General features: G+C 41.1%; 1 protein-coding gene across 2 annotated transcripts in view; it reads left to right on the top strand.

Moving 5' to 3' along the window:
• The window catches only part of LOC144769233 (small COPII coat GTPase SAR1B-like), a 382,034-nt gene that overhangs the window by 194,891 nt on the left and 174,877 nt on the right, over positions 1-12,266 (top strand). For both annotated transcript variants that reach the window (XM_078653274.1, XM_078653275.1), the window contains 2 exons: positions 1,735-1,854; positions 11,765-11,830. In XM_078653274.1, the coding sequence (XP_078509400.1) occupies positions 1,735-1,854; positions 11,765-11,830 (186 nt within the window). The remainder of the gene's footprint in view (positions 1-1,734; positions 1,855-11,764; positions 11,831-12,266) is intronic.

The following is a 12,266-nucleotide window of genomic DNA, read 5'->3' on the forward strand; positions in this document are numbered from 1 at the left end:
TCAGTAAACTCTTTGTTATTTTTCTGTCATTTTCCACTACTACAATAATTGCCAATAATATTATTTGAAGGGATCACTCTATGCCTTCATTACATTGCTGTTCATACTTATATGATACCGGTTGTCATATTATTGATTTGTTTTTCATTCATAGTATCTGGTATTAAATTCTCATTATTTTTAAACTTCTGTTTGCCCTGACATTCTTACCCTCTTGAGCTGATATGAAATGCGTTAGTCCATGGTGTGTATTCCCCATCACTTCTTGCAGGTTCAAAGCATTGTGCTGAGGGAGGTATTAAAGGTATTACATGCTCGGCGAGGGCAGTCTTAGGGAATCTCGGTTCATTTATGTCAAACAAACGATATCTTGGTGTGGTGAGAGATTGGTTACCACATGTTAAGATTTTACTCTCACTCCCAGGAGATCCAGACAAGTGACTTCCTCAGTGCTGGCAACACATCCACTCCTCCACACCATTCTGTCTTCCTGTATATGCCCTCCATATGTATTGGTGGCCTTTGTTTCTTATGGTCACACTCTATTAAGTACTGACTGATTTCAACCAAGACTTAGATCCCTGGGGCCCTTTGATGTACTTGAGAGGCAAGGGACTGCGGTGGATATAACAGACCAATGAGAATGGACAGGTTCCTCGAGAAGCAGGGAGATGCCTCTTCATGCATGTACCTGTTACCATAGAATGTTTAGTTTATGGGATGGACTTTATTTTTGCTCTTCCTTTTGATATTGTGCTTTCATAGGGAAACGAGCCCCAGAGATTAGAGTCTAAATGATTCCCTCTACCTGGTAGCACACGTTTCTTCCTCTCGGCCCTGCACATACCAGAACAGAAGCACTAATTAAATGAGGGCAGCTCTTTAGGGATCTAGAGACCAAAGGAGAAGTGCTGTATTAATCAGAGACCAAGCTACAGCCCTTTTTAAACCCCAAGGGTGGCTGTCAGTTTCTGCCTGGCTTTGGGTAACGTACATATCCTTCCTGTTGTGAAAGTCACACTAAACTAGACTGGAATACCTAACAGGATCATGAAAGAAGGCTTGGATACAACAATATATTTGCTATATTGTTGCATTTACACAGGTGCTGCTACCCCATAGATACCGGTCCAATTATCTAAGTAGGAAATAACCACATAGCGATGCAATTTCATTGTGATCAGCCGGGCATGGCATGGGCAGCATCCCAACTAAATGTAACATATAACACAAAAAAGAAAGGAAAGAAATATTTACTAGTGAGTGGGAGGGTTTAGGATGCAAATGACACTGACACAAGCCTCGGGATAAGATGAGACATGAGCAGGATGTGAAATTGGCAGGAAGTTAGGATGTTGACTGAAGCCGAGGATGTGCATGTGTAGAAGCGGTCTAGCTTCGGTAAGAGGAAAAGTACACTGAGGCAGAACAGACTGATACAATTTTTTTTGACGAGAAATAAGGAAATAGACACTAGGCTAGAAGGGGAGAAATAGAAAATGTGAGAAGTGTAGGGAAGGGAACAAAGTAAGATTTGTGAATACTTCATGGCATGGAACTCGTGTTGGGGTGATGTTTGTGATGTGCTGCTGGTCGCAGTGATTCTCCCACCCCAAAGTGCAGATATCAGCCTCAGAGCAGCCAAACTACCTACAACCAGAGTGAATGTAACTATTTCCTCTTTGCAGTAATGATTTTATGAGTACCTGAACAAAACATTTTTCTCTTCTCTAGGACTGTATAAGAAATCGGGTAAGCTAGTATTTCTTGGATTGGATAATGCAGGAAAAACAACATTATTGCAGATGTTGAGAGATGACAGAATGGGGCAACATGTTCCTACAACACATCCTAGTAAGTGCATTTATAAGGTGTTTGTCTTTAATCTTATGTCTGTGTATTTAATCTTATGTCTGACTTATTATGTATGTTTGATAGAGTTCATGAAGTCCCTCATAATTGTGAAGTGTTTTTTAATTTTGTTGCTATGTTACCTAGGACTATTGTAGAATTTCTCCTAGTTTAGTAGTCTGAGAGTCACACTGTAGAAAGATAGACATTTAAAACCTCCATGGACCTTTAGCTTTCCTAGCATGGTGAACACATGACAGGCAAAGCCATTTTACAATTGAATTTTCAATACGATCGTCCTCTGCTAATGTGATTTTCTATTTAAAGGATAACCCTATTACCAGTTACTGAACCTTTCAGTTTGTTTCTTACAGGTCACATACTCTTACATTCAGCCCACCTTCTTCTAAACTAAGAGGAAGACAAAAGCATCTTTTCACAGTATAGGTTTAAGTTAACACCTCACTCCTTATGCCTTTCTTTATTCTGATTTTGGGAATAGGACATCTTTGCAAAGTGTGTAACCACATTTACCTGCATTAAAACTTTCTGGATCCTGCTTTATTTTTCTCTGGTAGACAAGAGTTCCCACTACTGTTTCCATAAGGACTTTTGACTAATGTGCATCTTCTCCACCTCAGAGGCCCACCTTAACCTTAGATCATATAATCGCTGCAACATTCATGGTGGTCTTCATTAATTGAGGAAAACCATATCCCACAACTACTAGAATCCTTGAGGGGTTCCCTTTCCATCGCATTTAAACATTATACCTGTTAGAATTCTATACTACTCTCTTCAATCCTATTTTTCAATATCTTCCCACACCCCTTTCATCAGCACTGCCAGCAGGCACTTATAGTCAGCACTTACAGTAGACATCACCAACACCTATTTCTTTACTAAAATGCTAGTGATCAGGTACACCCGCACCACTCTCTGCGTGTGACCAAGTCTCTATTTGCCATATGGCTCCGTGAATTAACACTTACTGCTGTCATCTGCGGATCATGTGCTAAATTCTCATCAAGGCCAAATTCACCTTCCTTCCTGTCCATGGTTGGTAAATTGAGTCCCATTGGGAAAATCCTAACAAATTTTATGTGATGTGAACCAAGTTAATTTATTTATTGGATTATGTTTTCTGACATTCCACTTAATGGCACTAGGTTCAGCATAAGGTCTGAGGAGATGTAGAGTTTCGCTGCTGTCAGGTTTATGTCTGTGGTGGCAGGTGGCATGAGGTCTGGAGAGGGTGAAGTTTTCAGTATGCCATCAAAGGGTCTTGGTTTTTCATTGGATGCTAGTGGTCCCAGAACTTGCTGGTTGTTTTGGAAAGGTTTCTTTGATAAAATCATCTCAATGATTTTTTGCAAATATGGGAGACTAGACAGGGCCCAGAGACCAGGGTCCATTCCATTCCGAGGAGAGCACCCTGCACTCCGATTGTTTTTCCTTCATGTTTCTCCTTGCATTCAGCAGGATCTATCTGGAGACACCCCACCTGAGGCTTTGCTTGGGAAAATGAATGGACAGCTTTTGCAGATACTCTGTGCCATTCTCTGTGATTGTCTTGTAGCTCGTGCACGGAACTTTGAAAATAATAATTTACTACACAGTGAGCTATGAGCATTCTTTCAGAGCTGAATAGTGTCATTTGGCTTCATCATGTTGCAGCATTGTTTCACAGACTCATTCAGAGTGCTCTGTAGTTATCATTTTTTGTCTCTGACACATACCATATTGCAGTACTTTATTCAGAACAGTGTCCAAGTCTTAATACTTCATGTTCCTCAACAGTAGGAACTTCCTAATAAACACTAGTTGGAGACCAGTGTCAAGGACTGGAATTCATTGGCGACGCAGGTGATAATTTCTTGCCTCAAAGAAAAGGCCTACCTCTTTCCAAATGCCTCTATGGAGTCCATATCGAACAGCGATTCAAAGGTGTAGGCGTATACTGATGAATATTTAAGTACCCAAAAGTTAAAAACTGAAATGGAGAAAAAAGCCTTCAGGAATTCAAGCAGAGCAGACAACTGGCTAAAATACAGAACTATGATAAAGGATAACTGTAGAAATGAGAATCACGCCAAAGGAACGATGTTACAAAGCACCCAACATTTCAGCTGACCCCTCTTTAAGCTGATTTCTCACGTGACTTGTAAGTAGAAGTAAACAGGAAACAGGGAGAAGTTCCAGCTAACTGAAAATAATTTTCTGTAAATGTAATGTAAAATCAGATATGGAATATTTGAAATATGTGTGTGTGTGTATATATATATATATATATATATATATATATATATATATATATATATATATATATATATATATAAATATATAATATATAACACTCAGATTTCCTATAACTCCCACAGGAAAAACAGCACTCTGGAGGATGGCAGATTTCGATGGGTCTTTATTCGAATAACAACAAACGCGTTTCGGCGTTTAGCCTTCGTGAGTGTCAATGACACTTAGCTCATGCGCTACTAATACAGATATTTACAATTTCGTGGCAACAAACAAGGGACTAATCCCTCTCTGTCAAATAGGACGCCATCTTAGAGTGTGTTGTAAAGGCACATAAAAGCACAATTGTTAGACCATGGATCGGTTCATTAAGATGCAGTGGGTATAAAATAATACAAAATGGAAAAGACCAGGTTATCTAGCCATGGATCGGCTATTGTCCCTCGAAAGTTAGTACACAAAATGTAAGCTCTATCATTCCAAGTGAAACTGACAATAATTCATGTGATTAATATCAATATCTCCGAATCAACAGTATTCAACCAGTTACCAAAATAATATATACACATTACTTAAGACACCTCATGAAGGAACTACCAGTGAGTAGTAATCTCTGCGACAGTACCACCCCAAGACATGCCAGCAGAAATCAAAGTGCAGTTGGCGACCAGAACAGAAAATCCAAATACAGAGGGTAAAGAACTAGACTCTGCCTCTGTAAGTAGCTACTTAGGGCAGATTATGGTGGAAACAGTTCTGGAGGTAACAGTTTAAGCTTTGCATTGACTGCTGAGAGATGACAGGAGAGGTTAAAATCTGTATCAACCAATGTGCCTGGATGCCTCACTTTCCTCACAGATTTTGAGTCATCTCACATCCTTTGACTAGTTGGCAGGTTTCTAGTTATCGTAATATTATCTTGGATATATAGTGTTTCAGTTAGAACTGCCTCTTGCAGATGCTCTGAGATCTTGTTCTGGTGCTTAGGGTCCTTCTCTAGTCTGTTGTGGACCTGTGGATCATCAGCCTACATTTACAACAGTAGTTTCATGCTGCATGGGACCTGGTCCATGACTTTTATGTGGATATCAAATAAGGCACGTGCCCCATTTTCACTTTGAAGGTGGTCAACCCATTTGGAGATGAAACAACATTCCTATGGAAGGCTTCCCCAATCACCCAAGCCCATTTCTCTAGGAAATCTAGAAGTATTTCATGGTCTGCAGCTGAAAGGTCAAGTTTAATCCAGACTACAGAATGATCCATGTCAAGGTTATAAAATGATCTTCCTTCTTCTCCATCGTGGTGGTTTCTGTTTCTTTGCCTAAAACGCATTGTGATTGACAGTTGCAAAGTGTAGAGTAAGTTTCCACAAACTTTTGGAATTGCTATGAGATATCTACTTACATAATCTTGCTAGAGAGAGGATGGACAGAGATAGGTCAATAGTAGCCTTTATCTTTATTGTCTAGTGTTCCTTATTTGGAAAATGGGTGAATCTATCATTTTTAAGGCTGCAGGACCTAACCCTGTTTGAGAGATGTTTTACCACTTCCATGATGTTTGGGGCAAAAGTTCTGCAAGGATGACAGCATGGCATTATTTAAGCTAGAAGATTTGTTTTTCTCGTTAATCCCAAAGATTTGCGACAGAGACATAGGTTCAAAGGTGGATAGAAAGCATGACTGCCTGGGAAGCGCAATGGTGTGGAAAGTGGATTACTGATGGTTAGTGCAGATGTTTTCATTTGTTTTTCTTCTTGGCTTGGAAGAAAGTTGGTAGCACTTCTCAGTGTTGGGGCTCAACGTAAGACTTGTTCATTGCGGACTCCGCTTATGTAATCTGCCTGTTATTTTCTGAATAACTTACCTGTTTCCTTTGCTTTTAATTTCCTGAAACAAAAAGCTTAATTTATGATGGTTGTTCTGACAGATAACTTAGAAGTTCTTGGAGACTAAACAAACTTGATATTTTTTTATCCAAAGATACTAATAATGGACATGTTTTTCATTGGTTTAATATTTTTTGCAGTGAGTACGATAATAGCTTATCTGCTTTCTTTTATACACTGACTGTAACATAAACTGTTGGTTAAGGAAAGCAATTCTGCTGAATGTGCTCTGTTCCGAAGTGCATTGGTGATAAAGTTAAATCCATCTTAAAAAGCTGATTATGATGAAGAATTAAACTGAAATAATTTGAAGAAAAAATAGTACATTTAATTTACTGAAAGTTCACAAACTAGCCACATGAGTGCGGTACGAATACAAGACCTATGTGAGTTCTGAATGTAAATGATTACTATTCCTAACTGATGACAGTATGCAAAGGACCACGAGATGCTTACCACTTGGGTGCATGCTCAAGTAAGGGCATCCATTTCAGAATTTGGCACTGATCTGTTGTCATGTAGTTCCTACTAATCCATATGATCTGCATGTTTGTTGGACAACATAAACTAGGGGCCTGGTGCCTAGGCTGATCCCAGACACCCACGCAGCTATAAACCAGCTAGCTCGCAGTGCCAATGTATGCCCCCTAACCTTACCACGGAGCAAAAGGTTTCTGGCAACCACTGAACATGACATCCCTGACCCCTTAGGGATCGTGGAAACGGTACAGAACGTTTCGCTCCGTCGCCCATGCTCACTTATTCTCAGAGAAGTATTCAGAGAATACACAGTTGGACGTTTTCAATATATTTATTGCACCAACATTATTCTTGTATAAAATACATGTGCTGAAATGATTAATAAACAGAAACAGATAAAAGTGATCACAAGCACCAAAAGTGTGAATAGTAGATATATTTCTACCACTGGGCTAAGACAATGTATACATGCAAGCATATAAAACAAGGCAGAAATCGAACGTACTCCTACTATGCAAACCCTACTCTAAGTGTACCTAGAGTGTGTGCAGGTGTAGAGCCAAGAATCCCCCCAAGGAATGATCCAACCCCATTATCTGGTGGGAGAAAAAGAAGGACCCCGTCTTGGTCACAAAATGGACACCCCTCATAAGATGTCAGGCCGCTGCGTGATGAAGTCTCAGCATGCAAGGACCTTCCATGTCAACTGAAGTTCTTCCTCTACTAATCTATCGGGATGCTCATCTTTTATTATAGAAAGCTGCCTTGCGATGTGTGTATAGATTAGTGAGATTATGGATATGTAGCTAACCATGTTACCCCCACGGATGAACATAGTGACGACATTTGTACATAGTGCGTGAAGAGACTTTGCACACAGGGGCAGATCCCCCACTATGGCGGAGGAGCGTCACCCCACTGCTTTTAAGCAGTGGGAAGCAGAAACATAAAATGATAATAACTTTGCATTATTTTTATTTTAGTCTGCTTTCTGCTGCTTTGCGGCTGAGTGACTGGACGGGGCTGCTCTGCAGGGGAAGAGTGGTTTTGTCCACCCCTAAGTTTGCAATGACTGTTTGCTCGGCCCTCTTGGGCTTCCCAAAGCAGTCATGTGCACTTTCCCCGTTCTCCATGCTACCTGCATTAGAGCCTGCATGGAGAACATGCCCACCCGTACAGCCCCTGGCTGAGCGCCGTGTCACGGTGGTCAGACCAATCACAACACTGCATTGCAGCGTTGTGATTGTCTTAGGGGAGGGAGCCTGGCTATCTGCTTCCTGTTCCTGTCCGAGACAGAGGCAGGAGAGCAAGAGCAGAGAAGACGTGGGACCTGGCCTCAAGGTAAGTGATTTTTTTTAATGATATGCGGATCCCTAATCACCCCCCCCCCCCCTGCCTGACACCCCCACCCCCTGCCTTACCACCAGCAAGCCATGCCGGCGCCACTGCTTGTACATGATGTTCAGGGCATTGTGATAATGTTGTGCGAAGCTAGATATGTAAACACGTTTAGTTTCAGGGAAACAAATCCATCATTGTCGCGCACGCAAATACTCGCAAAAGGTCACTCTTAAAAAATAGGACAATGTAAGAAACAAGTTGCTTTGCTGCATGGGCCTAAATCGGAAATATAACACTGAATATCAATTCTGTTCTCCGGCATGAACAAAGAGCCGTTTTCAGCAGTTTAGTTTGGCAAGAGCAGTGAGTTTATTGTCAGTCATACCCTCGGGCTCCTCTGATAAATCTGATACAAGGTTCATTTGCTCAAGGTGCGGTAACCCAATATGTGGTTGTAAGTAAGGTAAAGGCATATTTACTCATAATCCCCAATAATGATATACTGTTAGTCTTGCCCCACAGCTGCTTCATTATAAGTCAGTAAAACATCCTGAAGTATAACAGACTACTTGCCAGCGGTCTGTGACCAAAGAGAGATAGAATTTTTAAGGTTTGAAAAATACTAATTAGAAAAATGATGACGCCAAATAGGATTTTGCTTTTCGTAGTACTTATGTTTTATTGTCGTACAGGAAAATAGGAAGAGGAGTCTCTGTACCTGAACATTTGTGATGTATATCCGGCCTGAGTGAAATTTCCTGCAGAACAAGTTTTAGCGTAGGCGCCTTCATAGCATTTGTTGGTCTTACTTCAGGCGCTGCTACTGGCGTTTCAGAATCATGGTCTGTTGGGAAATCTATGCATGTGACATATTGATCTAGTTCAGTGTTTGTAGACACTTTGCATGTTTAGATTACGTCTAGAATACAACACATTTAAGACTATAATCAGGACTGGCAGAAGGTATAATCTTTAATATTTGGACATTTTGAAGCTGCCGACTTTCCCTCCCTTTATTAGATGTGCTGTTCGCCTTTCTTTTCATTTCCTCCAGCAGTCAGTCCACAGTTTGGTCTTTCCAGCTTTTGCCCTGCCTCCATGTCCTGTTTCCAGGCTTGCCCTCGCATGTGCTTTGTTCTCTTGCCTCTTTATCTCTGTGCGGTTCTTGTTGCTCTCTCCCTCCTCCATCCCCTACCCTCGTCCCTGTGTGCTCCTATTTCTTCCCCTCTGTGTCCAGGAGTAAGGGGACAGTGGAGCCTACACCCCCGGTGGAAGGGCTCTGGAGCCTGCCCCGTCTTCACTGCCATCCATTTGCTCTGACCACTGAAAGGCTGCTTGCAGTGTTGTCAGTACCAAGCACATGGGCAGGATCCTGCCTTGAAAAATCAGTAGAATGAGAGGCTTAAATCTGTGAGCAGTAGCCACCTGCTCCATCCGTAAGGTTGGCAAGGAAGGTGTAAAGCTCAGTCTATAAAAGAACTCACAGGACGCTCCCTGTTTGTTGCCAAATCTTAGTGTTAAGCCTTAGTATCCCTCCGAATGATACAGTCTGTGATGGATCCCAAGCCACCCATAAGCATCCCAAGGGGCGGTTACTCTTCGCCGGGTAGATAGGGCAAAGATCTCATAAAGGTTTTATAGGTTCATCATTTGTTGTACTAAAGTCCTCATTACGAGTTACCCAGATTTTTCCTACCCTCATAGCTATTGACACTATGGGTATTGGTGACCCCATGTTGAGGAAAATATGGGCCATTACAAGTGGGACCCTACGGGTCCCCATAGAAATGAGGAATTATAAGGAGAATTACTAATTCCTGGACCATTTCAATCAATAATTCCTTATTTTCCCAAGGTTTTCAGACAACGATATGCATTTGAAAGTAAAAACATCTGCAGAAACACAGTGGATTGCATAATTCAGATGGGACCGATAAGTGCTGCTAACAGCTCCATTGGAATTAAGCGGCCACTTGTAGTGGTGGCCTTAGTAGGATAGTTCGGTCAGCAGCCTTAGGAGGAAATATAAAAAATTAAAGTGAGTGAGATAATACATGTACAGAATTACTGGTTATAGAGTAAATTCCTCTAGTGGGTTTCTGCATGTTCACAACATCCAATGAGCAAAAGAAGCGAAATTGTCCATCACAATTCCTGACACATTGAGAAGAGACTATTTTTGTCTCCAGAGTTAGATAATAAGTGCCTGGTGGTTGTGCAGCGGTGTTGCAGCAGTAACATGCTTGGCAGGTCCACAGCGGTCCCGCCAAGCATATCACAACTTTCCTCACCTCCACTAATTTCAAGGCGGTCTGTCCTCCATGAAAACAGTGGTGGTGAGGACAGAAAGGGGGCCCTATGTGCCTCACTCCATGTGGATGCACACAGGGGGGCACAACATGCGTCCCCCCGTGTGCATGCACCCCCTCCTCTAACGTTCCCATTGTGGCGCACTGATTCATCATTCACTCTCCATCCAACTGTTATATTTGCTCTCAGTCACAGTGCAGCCTGTGAGTGTCAGGCTAATGTGCTCTCATTATTTAACCTCAGAATGAAACGGCCCTAGCCGCTGCATTATGAATCCTCTGAGGTCTGCTCATGAATTTATGGATGCACCCACTGGGAACAGCAGTACTCCAGCCTGGCTGATCTAATATCCTTTGCCAGGATACCTCTGTTATTGTATTGTGTTTTTTATGTGGTATACTGATGGATGCTTTTTGTCCCTCCAGAGATTAGTGTTTATAGAAATTCCTAGGGACCTTTTTGCTTCAGAAATTTAGTTGTCAAATTGCATTTTGTATTGGTACTTCGGGCACTTTCTACTATTCTTGAGACAGGAGTACCCAGGAGTACCCAGGGCGGGAAACGACCTTTACAACGCAGTCATTACATTGCACTACTTTTACATAGCTGTCATTACATCGCAACATCCTTTACCTCGCATGTCATTACAACGCAACCATTACATTGCATGTCACTACAGCGCGTCATTACAATGCATGTCACTACAACGCAGGCATTATATCGCAAGTCATTACAATGCATACCATTACAACGCATAGTACCCTTACACTATCTGACACTTACCCTACTGTTGCACTCACTGGAGTTAGAATAGTAATTTTTACCCCTACACTATCCAACACTTACCCTACTGTTGCCCTCACTGGAGTTAGAAAAGTAATGTTTACCCCTACACTTTCCAACACTTACCCTACTGTTGCACTCAATGGAGTTACAATAGTAATTATTACCCCTATACTATTCAACACTTACCTTAAATGCAATGTTATGGTATGCATTGTAATGGTATGCGTTATAAAGGTATAATGAGATGTAATGGAATGCGTTGTAAAGGTAGTTTCTGAAAAGGCGATGTACTGGCATGCTATGTAAAACAATGTGTTGTAAAAGATGTTGCGATTTAAAAACTGCGTTGTAAAGGCACGCATTGAAAATGTATGCGTTGTAACGTCATACATTCCCAAGGATTGGTAGTGCAAGAGTCACTCCAGTGAGTGACCTGAACTTTTTCTTTTTATGTTCTCACTTTTTTGGGTACCTCTTTGACTTTTTTTCTCCTTTGCTTCTGTTCCCTATAAATATATATGACCCATTTTATGGCATGTCCTATCTTGTATAAAACACTGCATTGCATGAATATTTTTTCCAATTAATGCTTTGAGGCTATTTCGGCAAAAATATCTAAGGAATCAAGCAGTATAAAATGTGGTGGATGTTTTACAAACTGCTGCAAGATAATCACTATTTAATTCTTTTAATACAATTATATCACATGGTATATTGCTTTCTTATTATTTCCAACCCAAGCACAATGTCTGAATTACCAATGCACTAGGACCTGTATACATACATGTTAAATAAAGTATGTCTGATGTTTAGCTTTTGCATAAACCATTGTGTGTCTTTGTGTTTTAGCCTCTGAAGAGCTAACAATTGCCGGCATGACGTTTACCACTTTTGATCTGGGTGGGCACGCTCAAGGTAAGAAAGATCATATGTACTATATAAGTAAGATGTGCCTATTTTACAATAAACGCTTTGATGTCCCCTTTTTATGTTATTAAGACTTAATCATCCATATTTGTGGGGACCGAAACGTTTCATGAAACCAGTGTGCCAAAACCTTTTGATGGAGAATGGTCTGGTGGAGTGTACGGACCCCGTACCCATCCTGACTTCCCATGGTGGCACTTTTCCAACTGCATCTGTGTTTAGCCCTGCTATCTGGGGAACTATGCTCACGGGTCCTATGGCACTTATATTGTAAAAGCAGATTTTTACCTTTTAATCTTGGTACGCCTTGGCTTTGATGAGTTCGGTTCTGATAATGTTTATTTAAAAAATCAATTCCATTCAACAACATGGTTGAGATTATGAAGCCGTTAAAAAGTACATAAATCATACTATGTACAAAATT

This window comes from Lissotriton helveticus, chromosome 7, assembly GCF_964261635.1.
Source record: "Lissotriton helveticus chromosome 7, aLisHel1.1, whole genome shotgun sequence".
Classification (NCBI taxonomy): domain Eukaryota; kingdom Metazoa; phylum Chordata; class Amphibia; order Caudata; family Salamandridae; genus Lissotriton; species Lissotriton helveticus.